A 19,935-nucleotide genomic window follows, 5' to 3' on the forward strand; every position below is an offset into this window, starting at 1 on the left:
TCCTAGAACTTGTCATAGTTACACCTTTACATTTGGGCCCCCTCTAGACAATAACTTCATGACAGCAGAGACTCTGTCCACCCAACCATCCCAACCCCATCTATAAGGTCATGCTCAGTGTCTTGCACATGCTAAATCCCAAAAGTTAATATCTGTTCAATGAATAATATCACTTGTTTACACCCCAATTCAACCCAAGTAAGCTAATCATCACTGCTGTCTTCTGGGCCACCACTCTCTCTCACACACACAGGTTATCTGTCTTGAGCCTGTCCTCCAATACTCTCTACACTGCTGTCAGAATTAGCTTTTAAATATGCAAATCCAGCCACTTATAATCCTTCATTACTTCCAATAAAGTTCAGCTCTTAACATGTAAACTGCTCATTACCTACCCAACGACTACTGTCCTCTTGTTCCCTAGTAACAAAACCCTGATTCTGTCAAGACAGCAGAGTACCCTGTCAAAGGACTATTCCAGCTCTCCACCAGCCAGGATATTTCTCAGAGATGACAGGAAGTACAAAAATCAGATGCATTGGTAATTCAGGAACTTGAAAGGGTTATTTTATTTCCAAAACCCAGAATTTCCTTTCTTTTAGTTAATGCTGTGTCCCTGTCTATAAAATATCCACAAATGAAACATTTCCTGTGTTACCAAGTTCTGGCCAATGAGACGAAAATAGATGCGATTGCTCAGAATTTCGAAAAATGCTTCATAAATTGAGAAAAGACATCAGGCTATGCCCTCTTTGCCTAAATCCATTTCTTCTGCTGTCAGTTTCAAAGTCATGATGGCTGGGGCTTTGGCAGCCATCCTATACATGAAGTATCCATAAGCATCAAAATCATGTGTCCTGAACAATTGAGCAAAAAACCAAAAAGGAGCCCAGTTCTCAGTGATAGAGCTTCCGTACAGCTATAGCCCTGCATCCTTGGACTTTTTTTTTCTTAACCTTTATTATTTATTTAATGTGGTGCTGAGAATCTAACCCAGTGCCTCCCACTGAGCCACAACCCAGCCCCTGGACTTCTTTCATATGAGGAAATATATTTATATCTTAAGTCATGATCTTCACTGGCAGTCCAACTGAAACCTGGAACAGGCTTCAAAGCACCTGACCTTTATCAATCTTTTTCCCCCCAGTACTGGAGATTAAACCCAGAGGTGCGCTACTACTAAGCTATATCCCTCTAGACCTTTGTATTTTTTGAGACAGGGTCTAAGTTGCCCAGTCTGGCCTCATTCTTGAAATCTTCCTGCCTCAGCATCCCAAGCTGGGATTACAGACACACACAACACAACTGGTACCTTTGTCAATCTTTCCCTTTCCCATTTTGTCCTCAAATCCAACAATTTAGCCAAACCAAATGCTTTTCAGGTCCTCAAGGATACATTCTCCCCATTTAAAGTCTCTACAAGCTGCTTCTGCTGCTTGCCTAGCCCTTGCCCCTTCCTGGCCTAACTCCTAAGCATCCTTCACATCTCTGCTAAAAACCTCAACTCTCAATTATCAACCAAGTTAGGATAAAATGCTTCTACTTTCTGTTACCAGAGTAGTACTTCATCTTGCTACTTAATACACTGTGAATTTTCCCTTCTGTGTCCATGAAGGCAGAGATATAGCTTGTCTTCCTCAGAACTGCATTCCACACACCTAGCAGGTGTTCAATCAGTATTTCTTTAAAAAAAAAAAAATGGGGTTGCTAGACATGGTGGCGCACATCTATAATCCCAGAAGCTGGAGAAGCGGAGGCAGGAGGATCCCGAGTTCAAAGCCAGCCTCAGCAATTTAGCGAGGCACTACGCAACTCAGTGAGACCCTGTCTGTAATAAAATACAAAATAGGGCTGTGGATATGGCTCAGTGGTGGGGTGCCCCTGAGTTCAATCCCTGGTACCCGGCCCCTCCCCCCCAAAATGGAGTCAATGAGTGATGGGGATATGATGTTGGTGAGAAAGTAGACATAGAGTGGGTTGGATATCTCTATGACGTGAAAAATGAAGTGGAATGGTTGGTATATTATTTTTGTTTATTATTTATACTGTGTCTTGTTCCAAAAAGGATGTAAGGAGGCAGGATAACTGGCGTTCCACCTCATATGGAGTGCTAAGGAGTTCACATCCACTTAGAGACACTGGTTTAGGAGGCTCTACTGGAAAACTACAGGATGATTTGAGGGAGGGAGGAGTGCTAAGAAAAGCAATAGCATCTTGTCCTTCCTCATCTTCCAACTCCCCATTTAAAAGTCCTACCTCAGAAGTAAGCCAAAAACTGGTGGAAGGGTTGCAGCGGGAAAAGGTTAGCAGAAAAGCAGGAGAGGGTTAACGCTCAGAGAGGTACACTATCCCACCATCCTCCCCTCCTTTTGGTGCTGACTGTAAGCGTAGTGTCTGGTCTTCTCCTGAAGAGCTCTGGCTGGGCCTGGGGTCCCACTTGGAGAATAGCCAGCTTGGTCAGTCTGCAGCAGGGGGCCGCTGCTAGCTGCAGGTTCCAGGCTCTGCTCCTCTATCACCCCCATCTTCCTCCTCATCAGACTGTGCCAAGGGTGTATCTGCTCCACCATCACTTGGATTTGGACTATGCAGGTTGGTGGAAGAGTCAGAAGACAAGGAGGAGGTCCGGGATGTAGTCCTGTCTGGCGCTGGCAATGGCAGGCTCAGCTCCTCTAGATGGTCATCCACCCCTGCCCAGAGAGAAGAACTGGTTAGAGCCACAAATGGTTTCAGAGGACTTTTAAGAGCTATCTGGCCAGAGAAACTGAACCCCAGAGAGGGCAGGTACTTGTCCAAAATCATCTGCCAGTCCGGTGAAGAACCAGGATTAGGACCTTCATCTCCTGGCTCCCAGATCCTTCCACATCATTACACCGTGTCTGGACTTGAGTCAGGTCAGTTAATGAAAGAGTTCAAGTTCTATGTACATCATTCACTTTCTGGTGAAGAGCTTTGGACAAGTCACTTTCCCTCCTAAGGACTCTACTCTTCCTATGTAAAAATAAATAAATAAATAAATAAAGGGGGGAGGTTACCTACATTCCCAAAAGGTTTTGAGAATAAAACCTGATAATGCTTAAACAATACCTGGTATAGCAGGCCATCAGGGAACAGGAGCAGGTTTAAATAAGAGAGTATCTTAAAGTTAAGCACAGGGGCTGTTGAGTCAGGTGATCCTTTTTTCCACTTTAAGGCTACAGTGTAACTGAACTTCTCTGAGCCTTATTTCCTTCTTATAAAATGGAGTATTGCCAGGTGCGATGGCTCAAGCCTGAAAACACCTCAGGAGGCTGAGGTAGGAAAATGGCGTGTTCAAAACCAGCCTCAGCAACTTAGCAAGGCCCTAAGCAACTTGTGAGACCCTGTCACTAAACACAATATAAAAAGGGCTGGGGATGTGGCTCAGTGGTTAAGCACCCTGGTTTCAATCCCTAGTACCCCACGCCCCCAAATGGAGACTATTTCCATTCTTCTGGGGGAAGAAAGAAAGAGATAGAGAAAGAGAGAAAGAAAGAAAATAAATGGAGATTATATACCTGCCCTGAAAGGAAATTTTAAGTATTGAAATAACTTTTATATAAAGGATGTTACCACAGTATTAGGAACCTAGTAAAGTGCTCAGTAAATAATGACTAAAATCACTAGTCTAATTAAAAATTATATTTTACATTATTTTTATTGTAGTAATTACATTAGTTTCACAAATATAAAATTAAAAAGGCTAAGGAGGTTGGCCAATCCTAGAATTTTGGCCTAGGAATCTATAACCCAGTTTCCCCTCAGGGTCAACTTCCTTAAAATCAGAACTGAAAGCTATTTCACTGGCAGACACCCACTTCCAGTCCCTACTTGAATTCTTCCCCAGTTCAGCTGTGCAGCCTCAATATTCAGCTCCAGTAAACTGGTTCCCAAGTCCCTAAAGCAGAGGCATACCAGAAGTCTGGGGCGTTGGTGGAGGATCTTCACAAGGCAAGAACACGTCTGTTCCATCCTGATCCCCGAGATCAATAAGTTCTACTTGTTCCAGTGTGTCTACATTCACTTCCATGGATGAGATACTACCTATGGGGGCTGTGGATCAAAAAGGGGATAAGTCAGGAGGACCTAGGATGAAGCTGACAGGATGCTCAGAGTTACCCATCAGATTACAAGTTACAAGTTCATCCAGCTAAGAACACAAGAGGGATATGGCCCCAGAGATGCAGGACCCCCTGGATACCCTCCTCACACTACCCCAAAACTGCACCTCAGGACATGGAACTTACGCCTCTGTGACTCAAGATGCAGGTGGGACAGAGGGAAGACAAATTCTGTCTCTGGCTGTAAAATGTCCTCGAAGAATTTCTGCCTCTCCCGAAGGCGGAGCTGTTGCCGCTCCAGGGTTGCCCGAGGATTTGGGTCCATGTCAGCCCCTGGAAAGATAATAAGCAAGACAAGTACAGCTGTGAAGTTGAGAAAAACAACAGTGGGACCTGGGCCTCGGGAACCCCACAGCAGCCAGCATCCCAGCAGTGGGGTTTCTGGTTCCAGCTGGACGACTCTGGCCTAAGCTACTCTTTCCCCTGCTCTGAAACAAAGTCCTTCCTACAAGCTTCAAGTCCTATGTAGAGGCAGAGCCTGCCCCAGCTCTACAAAGGGGATGCCAGTTCCAGGCACCAGAAAAGGCTCTCTGTATTCAGGGAAGGCAGCCAAAGGCCAACTCTCATAGTATGCCCTTCTGACTGGGTTGGGGAGGCTAGTCCAGCCCAAATGATATTTTCTCCATTTAACGGACCCAAGTCCCTTCAGAAGGCCAGGGAAGAGGATAGGATGGAGATGGTAGGGTAGAAAGTCCTCTTCCACTAGTGCAACCCCTCTTCTCTCCCCTCTTAAACACATACACATCATCCCCATCATCTCCAAACTCTTGCTTTGAAGTCACCTATCTTTCAGACTTGGATGCCCTAAGGAAAATATCTTTCGCAGTCTCCCCATCTGAAAAGGTATAGTGGTCATACCTTCCTGAGAACACGGCTTGTGAAGGTGAGCTATTTAGAGAACCACCATCTTGTCTCTGAACTCCAACAGTTCTTTATTTGTTCCCCTCTTCCGACACATCTCACCATCTTATCTCCCTACTGGCCAATGAGTAGGAATTGGAAAGGCAGATTGTGGGTCCAATTCAGGCCAGGCCTCTTGACTCCCAGGGCTGAGAGCTTTCCAGAATACCAAAAGTTCCAGGCCAGTCCAGGCCCTGTGCATTCACTTCCATTCATTCAATCTCATTCCTAGCATTCTGCTCTGAACCCATCACCAGGGCAGGGTAGTTTCCAGCTTGGGACCACATCTGCATCCTCCACGGGCCATCTCATCTGGACTCAGTCTATCTCAGGCTAGGGCCTGCTCCAAAGGCGCTGGGGCCAGCTCAAGACGGATCCAAACCCGAGCGGGCCAGGGAGTGCTACGACGGGGAGCCAGTGTGGCCACGATTCGGCCACGGAGAAGGGAGGCGCTGACGCCGATTCCTGGGAAAGGCTCTTAGAGCTGCCGCCCAGGTCACAACGCTAAAAATATCCAGGGCCCCTGGGGCCGTCTGCGCTTGCAGGGGGGGAAGGGGAGGGAGAAACCCAGGGGGAACTGACAGGACCGGGGGCTCCGGGACGCCCCCTCTCTTTCCCCTCCCCCTGACCCCATTGGTTTCACCAGATTGAACGGGCTGGCCACCTGGGGCCACAGAGCCGTAACTGGAGCAAGGGAGTTGTTTACGCGACCACAGGTGCTGGGGAAAGAGTGAAGAGATTTGGGGCAGGAGGCTGCCAGGGGACCAGGCAGGAGCAGTGAAATGGAGAACTCCCTCTCTGTCTCAGCCCCACCCGCACTAGAGTAAGCAGAAGAAGAATTCCCCAAAAAGGGACACGCCGCGTCCGCGGGGGGAAGGGAGGGGTCAAAAGAGGGCGCTACCCACCCCCGGCACTTCCACTGGTGCTCGGGTCTCCTCCGTTGTCCCTGGAGTCACCTGCGCCCACCGTCGCCGGAGCCCCTACCTGCAGCGCCCGGCGCCCCCGCTGACTCAGTCTGTCCGCTCCAGCTAGGCGGCGGCGGCGGGGGCGTGGGAGCGAGCCGCGCCGGCCGGGGTGGGGCTGCGCCTCCGGGTCTCCCCCGGGACCGACGGCCCTGGGAGCCGGGAACGAGGAAGAGGCGGGAGGCGGAAGTGGGGGAGGGGCAGCGGCGGGCACACTCGCTCTGCGCTCGCCCGGCGGCCGGAGGCAGCTCCGTGGAGCGCGACTACTCGCACTTGCAAGGCCGGCAAAAAGTTACCGGCACGCATCCTTCCTCCCTCCTACCAGCCGCACTCCTCCGCGCACCACCTCGCCACCGACGCCGCGCACGGTCTGCGCCAGCTGCGCTGCACTTGCGGCGCCCCCGCCCAACGCAGACCCGCTGCGGGCACCCGCACGGGCTCCCTGCCCACGCATCTTGTGCTCTCCGACTCCCGGGCAGCGCCCACGCAACCACTACGCGCACGCACCCGTTCCCCAACTCGCGGCACCCTCGGCCGCACTTGCCACGCTTATGCGCGCACTTGGCGGGCCGGCGCACGCTGAAGAACGCAGGATGGGGACCTGCAGAAGGGGGGAGGGGCACTGACCCCATGCAGCCCAGCGAGGCAGGTGCGTCGTAGGGGACGAGCCCCTGACCCGGGAATTCACCCTGTTGCCCCTGATTCCTGGTTTCCGGAGAAGGCAGAGCCGCCGCCCTAGCTACCAGTGCATTGGGTGGGGTGGACCAGGGATTGGGCGGATCAGGCCTGGAGGGGGTGTGCAGCTGTGCCGCGCCCCTAGACGCCGGCAAGGAGCCAACACCTCCTCGGTGCTAAGGGGGTTGCTGGACCTCCGGTTTGGCAGGAATGGAGGTGCCAGGAGGAAACTGCGGGGGGAGGAAAAATGCTTTCCCCCTTCGCAGCACATCCCGGCTCAGAGGAGTGCTAGCAGTTTCCAACCTAGCAGCTCCTGGACCTAGACTGTGTTCGCACCCATTCCCTTGTAGCCCGAGCTCCGGAGCTGTGATGGGGAACGGCCAGTGCCCGGGCTGTGTGTGAGATGTCCGTCCGAGATGACTCTGGGTTGGGGGAATCACTCGATAATTCATTCAACAAACAAGAGAAACTAGCACCTCCCTCTCGCTCACCGCCCACATTAAAATGCACCTCCATTTCCTGTCGAATCTCTTTCCTAAGTAACTTTCCAATCCACCATTCCTCTCCGTTTCCACCACCCTCTCTTGGCCCTCCACTACAGTAGCTTCTATCTATTTTTTCTGTGCACTTTGGCCCTGTCACACTCCATTCCCCACACAACAGTCAACTGTCACTTCAGAGCACTAGGATGTTGTGCCACCCTCAGCTCAAATCCCTCCATTGTTAGACAAAAATCCAGGCACGGAGTCTTGAAGAAATGAGTTCAACCAACAGAAAGGGAGAGGGGCATGTGTAAAGAGATGGACAGAAGTGTGGAAAACCATATCAGGTTTTCCTGTCAGGGGAACAGCGTGCTACAAATACTAAGTTACTGTCTCTTCTATTATGTTTTGGGACCTCCAAACAACCCCGTGAGATAAATACAGCAAGCAGCTCTCCCACTAGTTTACCAGAATGGAAATTAGGTTGTGGGAGGTGACAAATTAAGTAGTTAAGAGCTCCACCACTGTAGTCAATCCATTTTGGGTTGTAAACCTACTGCAGTCTCTGTCCAGCTGGGAAAGCATTTAACTTCTCTGATCCTTGATTTTCTTTCTTATGAACCAGGAATAATCAAACCCTACCTTTTATAAGATAATTCATACAAAATGCATTGTACAGGACTTGGACGCTTCAGAGATACTCAATGAACCTTAGCTGTTTTGAGAGGAACTGCGCTCTGCCACCAATTTCTGAAATTATAGAAAGGGAGTCCTAACCAGCACTGCTACAGAGCTTATTATGTGCCAGTTACTTCTATTATAAGTGCTTACGTATATTAAGTCTCTTAACACTCCTATGAGATAATTGCTATCGTTACTTTACCAGTACAGAAACTGAGATACAGGGAGGTAAAGGAGCATGTTCAGGGTCCTACAGCTCGATGGAGCTGGAATTTCAACCCAGAGACTGCTGGTAACCACTAGCCTAGACTATTTCTTTTTTACCCTGCTGTAATTTTTATCTTCCAAGAAATATTTTAATAACTTTGATTCCTATTTCTCATTAATGGATAGATGAAGAGATATGTGGTCCATTTTCTAGCACAGAAGAATGGAATCAAGCCAGGAATACAGTAGATGGAGCTCAGCTCCCAAAGTCACCTTTCCCATGTTCCCCCTGGGAACAGGACTCCATGGATTATTTTGAACTCAAGATGATGAAAGATCAGGAACCTCCGCTCCTTCTCTTTGTCAGTTGTTTGCCACAAGAATAGTCAGAGGCAGGGGGTATCCAAGCTGAAAATAATTCAGGCTGCTAAGCTGGAAGTGCATCTCTCAAGAGAAAGACCCAGGCAGCAGGCCAGGAGCTGGTGGCCAAAGGAGTTGAAAAGAGCAGAAGAGTAGATGGCTTGATACTCTGGCTCCCATCCAGGATACAGAAAGCTGGGAAGAGCATTGTTAACACACTAATAACAATTGTTAAGGAGTGTTGAGTAATCTACAAAATCATAACTGCTGTCAAAACCATCAGAGTTGAGGTTGCAGAGTGAACAATTAACCTGAATTTCAAAGCGGGAACAGGAGCCTCCAAGAAGAGATGGGATATAGGCACTGGATCCTTGTAAAGCAGGAGTTGAAGTCTCTATGCAGGAGGGCAAGAAGAGTTCACTAACATTTTCACTGAATTGCTAAATGCCCAGTTAGCCCATTGCGGCTAACTTGAAAGCAAAAACCCATGGGAATTGCAGACAATGAAATAATGAGAGAAACAACAAAACCCAAACTTAATTCAACTCCTCACAAGACTGACTCAATTCCTCACACTAATGGCCCAACAGAAGAGACAGGACAATTTCCAGGCATAAATAATGCTATACTCAACTGTACTCAGTTTTTACTGTTCTATGTACTGTATGTCCAGAAATCAGTAAAAAAAAAATCACTACACACATACACATTAAAAACCAAAAAACCTTGGGCTGTGGCTGTGGCTGAGTGGTGGAGTGCTTGCCTAGCACGTGTGAGGCACTGGGTTTGATTCTTAGCACCACATAAAAATAAACAAATCAAAATAAAGGCATGCTGTCCATCTACAACTACAAAACAAAACCCTTCTGTCAAGAGACAAAGCAATCAGCAGGACCAGATGCAAAACCCAGATATTGTAGTTACCTGACAGAATGTAAGATGATATCTACCTAACATGAAAATGTAGATAACATAAATGAACAGAAGAGGAATTTTAACAGAGATATGGAAACTATAAAAAGGAGTCGTGTGGCTGGGCATGGTGGCACATGCCCGTAATCCCAGTGGCTCAGGAGGCTGAGGCAGGAGGATCACAGGTTCCAGGTCAGTCCCAGCAAATTAGTGAGGCCCTAAGCCTCTTAGAGAGATCCTCACTCAAATAAAAAGGGTTGGGGATGTAGCTTAGTTGTAAAGTGCCCCTAGGTTCAATCCTTAGTACTAAGGGGGTGGGGGGAAGAGTCATACAGCAATGCTAGAAATAAACCCACATACCCCAGAGGTTTGAAGGACACTTTTGACAGACTGGTCAGTAAACTCAACACAGCTAAGGAAAGAACTGGTGAACTTAAAGACAGATCAAATCATAAGACTGAAGCTGAAACAGAAAGAGAAAAGTGAAACCAAACCAGAACTAACTCTAAGAGCTAAAATGTAAGTAATTCTGATTCCAGAAGAAGAGACAGAGAAAAAAATATATATGTAGATATAATAACCAGGAATTTTCCAAAAATAACGAAAGATATTAAACCACAGAGCTGAGAAACTCAAGGAATCCAAAAAAGAGTAAATACCAACAAGACAGTCAGGGACCACTATAGAGACAAAGGGCACATACTCCTGAGCTTTGGCTCATAGCCAAGTGAAAAATTTTAAAGAGATACACTTTTTCTGGTAAACAATAACAGAAAATTAATTGCCAGCAAATTAGCATTGGAAGAAATGGTAAAGGAAGTTCTGTAGAAGGAATAAAGTATCAGAGAGTAACCTGAATCTAAATAAAGAAGTGAAGGTCCTCGTAAATGAGTAGATAAAGGTAAATATAAGAGATATTTTTCTTTTCTTTTTTTTTTAAAGAGAGAGAGAGAGAGAGAGAGAATTTTAATATTTAGTTATCGGCGGACACAACATCTTTGTTTGTATGTGGTGCTGAGGATCGAACCCGGGCCGCACGCATGCCAGGCGAGCGCACTACCGCTTGAGCCACATCCCCAGCCCCTTTTCTTTTTTTTAATCACCTTAAAAGATAATTGCTTGTCTTAAGCAAGAGTAACAAGGCATGGGCTGGGGTTCTGGCTCAGTGGCAGAGCGTTTGCCTCACACATGTGAGGCACTGGGTTGGATCCTCAGCACCACATAAAAATCAGTAAAAAAAATAAAAATATTGTGTCCATGTAGAACTAAAAAAAATTTTAAAAAAATAGCAAGGCATTGTGGGTTTATAGCACATATATTGTAAAAGTAAAATGTATGTCAAAAACAATATAAAAATGATAGGTTTGAGAATTGGAAATATGCTATTGAAGAGCCTTTATCTTACATAAGAAGTAGTATAATATTATTGGAAAATAAACTGATTAAAGATATATATATTATAGCTGGGTACAGTGGCATTCTCCTGCAATCTCAGTGACTTATAAGGCTGAGGCAGGAGACTCTCAAGTTTGAGGCCAGCCTCACCAACTAAGTAAGAATCTGTCTAAAAAAAATTTGTATGTTATACATATGTACATATATATAGGTATATATAATAAATGTAAAGGTGACCACTAAAATTTTTTAAAGTATTAAGTAATAAGCCAATATGAACAGATAACATAAAATCATAAAAATGTTAAAATGTATAACCATGTGAGTGATAGACATGTTAATTGCTTCACAATAGTAACCATTTTACTATCTACAGATTGTATACCTTAAGTATATACACAATAAAATTTATTTCAAAAAAATTAATGACTGTGAAAAAGTAAGTAATTATATAAATAAATATTACATAATAATAAATGTTGGGAGGCATTCTACCTGGGCCTCTTGTGTTCAGTGTGCCTAGCTGAATCTGTTGAGATGCCAAGGTCATCTTTTTCACCTGGGTCCTTGCTCAAAATTGTATAATACAGCAGGAAATTTTGTGAGATGAGAATGTCTTTCCTAGACCAAGGAAGGCTTGCTTATGACTTGGCAAGAAACAGCAAGTTCTTGAGCTATAGCACTCCCCCACCTGTGTACCATGTGTATGTGCCACACATCTGCACCCACTGCACCACCTGAGGCACGCGGGGCCAGGGGAACCCATGCAAGTATTCTGATGTTCAAGTTGTCTGTTGTGCTATGAATAATAAACTGCCTCAATGCAATGACAAAATATAATCAATCAACCCAAATTTGGTAAAGAAAGTAAAAAGGAAAAAAGCACAGAATGAAAAGATAAAAACAAATAGCAAGATGGACTTGAATTTTAATCCAAGTGTATTAATAAAAAGACAACCAATTAGAAGAAATTAGATTGGGAAAAAAATAAGAGGCAATAATATGCTGTTTATAAGAGCACTTTACACATAAAGAAATATATATGAGTTGAAAGTAAATGGATGGGGGGCTGAGGATGTGGCTCAAGCGGTAGCACGCTTGCCTGGCATGCGCGGGGCGCTGGGTTTGATTCTCAGCACCACATAAAAATAAAATAAAGATATTAAAAAAAAAAAAGAAGAAAGTAAATGGATGGGTGGGCCTGGGGTTGTGGCTCATGGTAGAGCGCTTACCTAGCATGTGTGAGGCACCAAGTTCGATTCTCAGCCCTGCATATAAATTAAGAAAAAAAAAAAATAAAGGCCCATCAACAACTAAAAAATATATATTTTTTAAAAAAAGTAAACGGGTGAAGGGCTTGGGATGTGATTCAGGCAAGAACACTTTCCTGGCATACATGAGGCCCTAGGTTCAATTCCCAATACTACAAAAAAAGTACATGGACGGAATAAGATAAACCATACCAATATAGTCAAAGCAGTTGGAGTGGCTATATATATATATATGATTTTGGGGAGCAGGGGTACTCAGGATTTAGGCCAGGTGTGCTTTACCACTGAGCAAAATCCCCAGCCCTTTTTAAATTTATTTTTTATTTTGAGACAGGGGCTTGCTAAGTTGCTTAGGGCCCTCACTGATTTGCTAAGATTAGTCTTGAACTTGCCATCCTCCTATCTCCACTTCCCAAGTCACTGGTATTACAGGTGGCAATGTTAATATCAGACAAGTTCAGAGTCACAATATTAATATCAGACAAAGTAGGTGTCAGAAGAAGGAATATTTCCAGGATGAAGAAGGAAATTATAAAAAGATAAATGTTCAGTTCACCAAGAAATCTTAATAATCATAAGTACATACACACCTAATAAAAGAGCTTCAAAAAGACAAAGTAAAAACCACTAGACTTGAAAAAAGAAATAGAAAAATACAGAGAATTCAATGCTTAGAGAATGCAACACTTTTCTCTCAGTAATCAATAAAACAAGCAGTCTAAAAGAAGAAAACCTTAACAGCATCACTAACTTGTCCTGATTTACATTTTCATAACAACTTGCCCAACAATAGCAGGATAAATCTTCATTTCAACTGCATATTCACATTTAATGATATCTATCATATTCTGAGACATAAAAACAACCCTCAACAAATTTAGAAGAATTAAGCAGAGTTAAAATAAAAATAATAACAAAGATATCTGAAAAATACCCCTATTCCTTAGAAATAAAACATGAGTCAGCCTGGCCTGGTGGCACCTACCTGTAATCCTGGTGACTCAGGAGGTTGAGGTAAGGGGATGGCAAGTTCAAAGCCAGTCTCAGCAACTTAGCAAGATTCTGTCTCAAATAAAATAAAATAAAAAGAAAAAAGAGCTGGGGATGTGGTTCAGTGGTTAAGCACCCCTGGGTTCAATCCCTGGCACCAAAAGAAGAAGAAGAAGAAAGAAAGAAAGAAAACATGAATCAGACAAAGTCCAGAGGGAAATTAGAAAAAAAATATCTTGAATTGAATAAAACTAAAATGCAGCAGTTAGCCCCCCAAACAGTTCTCAGTGTTCATTCCCTCTGCAGTTCTCTCCTTTACTGTATCATGGTTATGCTGGGTAACCAACCAGTATGGCAGAATTAATGGTATGTTACCTCTAAAATCCAGGCTTTAAAAAGCACAGCCTCTGTCTCAGGTGCGCACTTTATTGCTTGACACTCACTCTAAGGCAAGCAAGCTGCTCTACTGTCAGCAACCCTATAGAGGCCCACAGGGCAAGGAACAGAAGCTTCTAGTCACCAGCCAGTGACAAATTAAGGCTTGCCATCATCCAGGAGTGACTCTAAAAACAGTCACCATAAGAACCTTGAGATGACCGCAACCCTGGCAAGTTAGCTTGACTGAAACCTGAGAGAGACTGGAGGCAGAGCCACTACTCAGATAAACCACTTCTGGATACCTGATGCTCAAACACTTTGAGATACAAAAAAGCAGGTTCTTTTAACCTGCTAAATTTGGGTTCATTTGTTATGCAGCAATTGACAACATAGAGATGTTGGTACTGGAGTTGGGTGCTGCTAGTCCCAGTACTCTAAAATGTGTCGTGGCACAGGAACCGGAGAGTGGTCTTTCAGAATAATACAGTGAGCCTCAAGTGCTTGGAAGAAGCTGTAAACACAAGCCTCGGCCTTTGATACAATTACAGTGGGGACAGGCAGAAAAGCCAGGTAAATACTATAGGAAACTATGTTGAAGCACAAAGTTTAGCAATCCTGTTACCTGCAGTAAAATGGAAAACACAAAATGTGCTAACGCATGGGTGATCTAGATAAGGATATTTCCTAGCAAAGCATGGAAGGAACCACCTGGTTTCTTGCTGCTTATAGTAAAGTGCAGATGGAGAGAGAAACTAAAGCAACAATTTTCAGAAGACAGAACTATCCCAGGGGAGAGCTGGCAATGTCTGGAGACAGTTTTAGTTGTCAAAGCTGGGGAGGTTGCTACTGCCATCTAATTAGTAGAGGCCAGGGATGCTACTGAACATCCCACCATGCACAGAGGAGCCCCTCTCAAACAACCACCCGTCCCCACTGTACACACACAAAGATGTCCACAGTGCTGAGGTTGAGAAGCTGTGAATTAAAAGGAAGGACTGTTAAACATGAGAGAGCTTCGTGGGTTAGAAAATTCCTCCCCAATAGCAAGACGGCAAAGTAAGAAAGAGCTTCCTAGCAAAGTTCAAATCCAGGGCACTGCTGGGAAACCCTGTTGGGAATATAACAATCAAATCTTTTGTTAACATCTCAGAGAGATTTAAGGCAGTGCCCCAGAGTAAGACTCAGTCAGATAAAGAGCTCCAACAAATTTGAAGGACACCCCACAGACCCTCTGAATTGAACAACAGGGATCCTTAGGAAGCCTGAAGGCGTTTGTTGTCACTTGGCCATCTCAGCAGAAACCTAAGGTGGAGCAAGGCTGGTCTCAAGTTAGTGTAAGTCAGTGAGGTTCAATAATACCCAAAGTGATCCACACATTTTTAAAAGGTTTATTATCAGAAAGGGATAATAAATAGGGATAAAGGGATTAAAAGTTAAAAGAAGATTTCTGGTTCTGGACTGGAACATTTATAAAACACTCCCCCCCCCCAAAAAAAAAAAAAAAAAAAAGATTGACAAAGAACAAGGAGAGAAGACCCCAATTATGAATATCAGGAATGAAACAGTATATCCTACAGACTCCCCCAGATGTTAAAAGACAAAAAAGGATGATTAGGAACAGCTCTATACACGTCAATTTGACAATTTTGTTGAAAAGGCCCAATTCCTTGAAAAGCACGAATTCCCCAAACTCACCCAGTATGAAACAGGTAGTTTAAGTAGCCCCATGACTATGAAAAAAATGAAATTTATAGTTTTAAAAATCCCAAACAAGTCTTTTTTAAAAAATTAGTTCTTTTTGGTGGAGAGTATCCTGGGGATTGAACCCAGGGGCACTTTACTACTGAGCTACATTCCTAGCCCTTTTTTATGCTTTTATTTTGAGGCAGGGTCTTGCTAAGTTGCTTAGGGCCTCTCTTTAATTGCTGAGGCTAGCCTTGAACTTGTGATCCTCCTGCCTCAGCTTCCTGCGTTGCTGGGATTACAGGTGTGCACCACCACATGCAGCAACATACAACTCTTGAAAGAAAAATCTTCAGGCCTAGACGGTATCACTAGAGAATTCTTTCCAACTTTTATAGCAGAATTAATGACAACTCTATTCAATGTCTTTCAGAAAACAGAAGAGGAGGGAATACCTCCTAACTTGTTTTATGAGACCAGTATTACCTTGATAGCGAAACCAGTTAAGACTGTACCAAAAAAAATATATAATGAAACACAGTAGACACATATCATCTAAGTTGTCAAATTTGAGAACATATAATTGTCCAAAATATTCCTTTATTACCCTATTGATTGTCCATGGGATCAGTTATAATGACTCTTCTTTCATTTCTAATATTAAGAATAGATTGTGATTTCTTTCTTTTTTTCTTGGTTACCCTGGCTAAAGGTCTGTTAATTTTATTTATCTTTCAAATAATCAATTTTTGGTTTCACTGATTTTCTCTATTGTCATCCTGTTTTTAATTTCATTGATTTATGTTCTACTTTATTTATTTAGTGACAGGTTCTCACTCTGTTCCCCAGGCGCGGAGTGATCCTTCTTTCTCAGCCTCCCAAGTATCCAGGACTATAGGGGTGCACCACCACACCCAGTTTGCACTACTTTTTTTTTTTTTGTACCAGGGCACTCAACCACTGAGTCACATCCACAGCACTATTTTGTATTTTGTTTAGAGACAGGGTCTCACTGAGTTGCTTAGTGCCTCACCATTGCTAAAGTTGGCTTTGAACTTGAGATCCTCCCTGCCTCAGCCTCTGGAGCCGCTGGATTACAGGTGTGGGCCATCCAGCCAGTCCTCTACTTTTTAATTCTTTATTTTCTTTTTCTTTCTTTCTTTCTTTTTTTAGAGAGAGAGTGAGAGAGAGAGAGAGAGAGAGAGAATTTTTTTTAATATTTATTTTTTAGTTTTCGGCAGACACAACATCTTTGTTTGTATGTGGTGCTGAGGATCGAACCCGGGCCTCACTCATGCCAGGCGAGCGCGCTACCGCTTGAGCCACATCCCCAGCCCCTCTTTTTCTTTCTTTAGGCTTAAATTGTTCTTATTTTTTTAATCTCAGAAGATTGAAAGCTCAGATAAGTTTTAGGTCTTTCTTCTTTTCTAACATATATGCATTTAATACCAAATTTCCTCTGAGCATAGTTTATTCTGCATCCCACATATTGGATAAACTATAGTGTCATTTGCATTTAGTTTAAAATATTTAAAAATATCTCTTGCAATTTCTTCTTTGATCTATGTATAATTTAGTGGTGTGGTGTTTAATCTACAAATATCTTGGTTTTTAGTTTGATTCCATTGTGACTTGAGAACATACATTGTATGATTTCTATTCTTTCACATTTGTTCCGGTATATTTTATGGTCCAGAATATGTTCTCTAGAATGTTCCAGGTGAGCTTGACAAGAAAGTATATTCTGCTATTATTGGTTAAATTACTCTACAAATGCCTGTTAGATCAAGTTGATTGATGGTAGCATCAGGCATCTATATTCTTACTGATTTTCTGCCTGTTTGATTTATCAGTTAGTTATAAAGAAGGTTGTTGAAGTCTCCCACTAGAGTAGGATTTCTCTATCTCCCCTGGAACTCTACCAACTTTTGCCTCATACATTTTGGCACTCTATTGATAAGGGCTTATGCATGGAAGATTGTTATGTCTTCTAAGAGAATGGATCCCTTTATTATCATTTAATGACTTTATCCCTACTGATGTTCCTTGTTCTAAAGTCTGCTTTGCAGGGCTGTGGTTGTAGCTCAGTGGTAGCACCCTTACCTAGCATGTGTGAGGCACTAGGTTCGATCCTCAGCAGCACATAAAAATAAATAAGTAAAATAAAAGTATTGTGTCCATGTACAACTAAAAAAAATTTTTTTTAAGTCTGCTTTCTCTGAGATTAATATAATCACTCCAGGTTTCTTATGATTAGTGTTTAAAGTAGGCTTTTTAGGTAACATATAGTTAGTTGGGTCTTGTTTTTTTTTCCTTTAATATTCTCTAATAATCCTGATCTTTTAACTGGTATAGCTAGGCTGCTCTATACAATATCTTTCAGAAAACAGAAGAGGAGAGACACTTCTCAACTTATTTTTATGAGGGTTTATGAGGAAACCGCCAGTATTACCTTGATACCAAACCAGTTGAAGGTAGTTCCAAAATAAAATGTAACAAAACACTTTATAGATACATGTCATCCAGGTTGTGGAATTCCAGGGCATAGAGCTGTTCATGTAACTGGCTTAATATTTACCAGGTTTGGAACTTTTCTATTTGCTGCACTTGTTCTTTGGTTCTTTTTTCTTCCTTCCCCCTTTTCTGCCTTTTTCTCTGGTTTCAATTGAGCTTTTTCCCCCTCTTAGTACTGGGGATTGAACCCAGGGGCATGTACCTGGGAGTTAATACCCAGCTGTTTTATTTGATTTTTGAGTCAATTCACTAAATTGCTGAGTCTGGCCTTGAACTTGGGATCCAAGTCACTGGGATTACAAGGCATGTGCCACCACCTCACCCAGCTAAAATTGAGCATTTTTTACATAATTCTGTTTTCTCTCTCAGCTTGCAACTACACTTGTTTTTAAAAATTTTAAATGGTTGTCCTAGAGTCTGCAATATACATTTATAACTAATTTAAATCCACTCTTATATAGAACTATGCCATTTCAAAGGTACCATATAACAGGGACCCATAGCCCTCATAAAAATAGCCCACAAAAATCTTCAACAGAATACAGTAGTCTCCTCTTATCTGTGGAGGATGTATTCCAAGACCCCCCCAATGGATGCCTGAAACTGTATATAGACTATATTTTTTCTATACATACATGCCAGTGATAAAGTTTAATTTATAAATTAGGCACAATAAGAGATTAACAATAACTAATAAAATATAATATGCTACAATAAATGTTGTATATCTGTTCTCTCTCTCTCCCCTTCTCTCTTCTCAAAATAGACAGATCTAAGGTGCCAGCATCACAACTTTTGTGCTGTGGGGCCATTATTAAGTAAAATAAGTTACCTGAACACAAGCAATACCAAGATAGTTGATCTTGTTGATACATGAGATGGCTACTAGGTGACTAAGGAACACAAAACATACACAGTGTAAATATGCTGGACAAAGGGATGATTCATTCTGTGCAGATGGAACCCGACGGCACCTGGTCTTCATGCTACCAGAATGACCGATAATTTAATATTTTTATATTGGAATTTTCCATTTAATAATTTTGTAACACAGTTAAGTTTAGGCTTAAATTGATAACTGAAACCACAGAAAGTGAAAGGAGAGGGGTGGAGAGGGAACTACTCTATTAGCAAACTGAGTCCAGCAATACATAAAACAAATAACACGAAGTAGAGTTATTCAGGAATGCAAGCCTGGTTGAATATTGCACTCACCTAGCATGTTTGAGGCAATGGGTTCAATCCTCAGCACCACATAAAAATAAAATAAATAAAATTAAGGTATTGTATCCATTTACAACTAAAAAAAATATTTTAAAAAACTCAAGAAACTAGGAATAGAGAATTTGAACTTGATAAAGACCACCTGCAAAAACCCCAAAGCTAACATTATACTTAATGGTGAAAGATTGTTTAACCTTAAGAGCAAGAACAAAGCCAGGTATGGTGGTACACATCTGAAACCCCAGTAACTTAGGAGGCTGAAACAGGAGGATCCCAAGTTCAAGGCCAGCCTCAGCATAAACAAGCCCCTCAACAACTAGCAAGACCCTATCTCAAAATAAAAGTAAAAAAGACTAGGGGATGTAGCTCATGGTAAAGTGCCCTGGGTTCAATACCCAGTACCAAATATATGTGCACATGCATGCATGTGTATGTGTATGTATGTGTATGTGTGTACTCAGATTTATATTTCAAAAACAAGACAAAAATATCTGCTCTCACTACTTTTATTCAACAGAGTACTGGAAGTTTTAACTGCACTGTATGACAAGAAAAGAAAAGAAAAGGTATACAAATTTGAAGAAACATCTATAAATCACATATCCTACAAAGGACTCATATTTGGAATATAAAAAAAACTCTCAAAACTAAATAGTTAAAAAAAAACAGCAAACAAAAATCTAATTGGAAAATGAGCAAAAGACATGAACAGATATTTCACCAAAGGGAATGCAGAGATGGCAAATAAACACATTCAAATATATTCCATGTCAACATTTCCCTAAATGCAAATTAAAGCCGTGATGAGGGCTGGAGTTGTGCTCAGTGGTGGAGCACTTACTTCATATGTACAAGGCACTGGGTTCAATTCTCAGTGCCACATAAAAATAAATAAATAAAATAAAGGTATTGTGTCCACCTACAATAAAAAAAAGCTTAAAAAAAAGCCATGATGAGATATTACTACATACCTAGTAGACAGCTAAAATAAAAAAAATACAGTGACCATTCTAAAAGCAAGTCAGGATGTAGAGAAGTTATATCACTCATAAATTGCTGGTGGGAATGTCAAATGATATTATAGTCACCCTGGAAAACAGTTTGGCAGTTTCTTGGAAAACTAAACATACATTTACCATATTATCCAGCAATCACACGACTTGGC

General features: G+C 42.6%; 1 protein-coding gene across 3 annotated transcripts; it reads right to left on the bottom strand.

The window, feature by feature from the left end:
* Positions 1 to 2,015: 2,015 nt before the first annotated feature.
* Dbndd2 (dysbindin domain containing 2) lies at positions 2,016 to 6,319 on the bottom strand. 3 transcript variants are annotated; one of them, XM_027954232.3, is made up of 4 exons: positions 6,147 to 6,319; positions 4,263 to 4,537; positions 3,931 to 4,068; positions 2,016 to 2,687 (listed from the first exon to the last, which is right to left on the bottom strand). In XM_027954232.3, exons 1-4 carry the CDS (start codon positions 6,302 to 6,304, stop codon positions 2,482 to 2,484), a joined length of 777 nt encoding a protein of 258 aa, XP_027810033.2. In that variant the 5' UTR covers positions 6,305 to 6,319; the 3' UTR covers positions 2,016 to 2,481. The 3 variants fall into 3 exon arrangements, with proteins under 3 accessions (XP_027810033.2, XP_027810029.2, XP_027810032.2); XM_027954228.2 differs by having other exon boundaries at positions 4,263 to 4,409; positions 5,942 to 6,154; XM_027954231.2 differs by having other exon boundaries at positions 4,263 to 4,409; positions 6,021 to 6,152.
* Positions 6,320 to 19,935: the final 13,616 nt, after the last annotated feature.

Source organism: Marmota flaviventris, chromosome 2 (genome assembly GCF_047511675.1).
Source record: "Marmota flaviventris isolate mMarFla1 chromosome 2, mMarFla1.hap1, whole genome shotgun sequence".
Lineage (NCBI taxonomy): Eukaryota > Metazoa > Chordata > Mammalia > Rodentia > Sciuridae > Marmota > Marmota flaviventris.

What these genes read in the sequence shown, in the direction of transcription:
- Dbndd2 (XM_027954232.3), bottom strand. Translation starts at nt 6,304, where the DNA reads ATGCGTGCCGGTAACTTTTTGCCGGCCTTGCAAGTGCGAGTAGTCGCG. An exon ending in GCATCTTGAGTCACAGAGGC is followed by an intron (nt 4,069 to 4,262) that starts GTAAGTTCCATG and finishes TTTGATCCACAG; the next exon opens with CCCCCATAGGTAGTATCTCA. An exon ending in ACCAACGCCCCAGACTTCTG is followed by an intron (nt 2,688 to 3,930) that starts GTATGCCTCTGC and finishes CTCTCTGGGCAG; the next exon opens with GGGTGGATGACCATCTAGAG.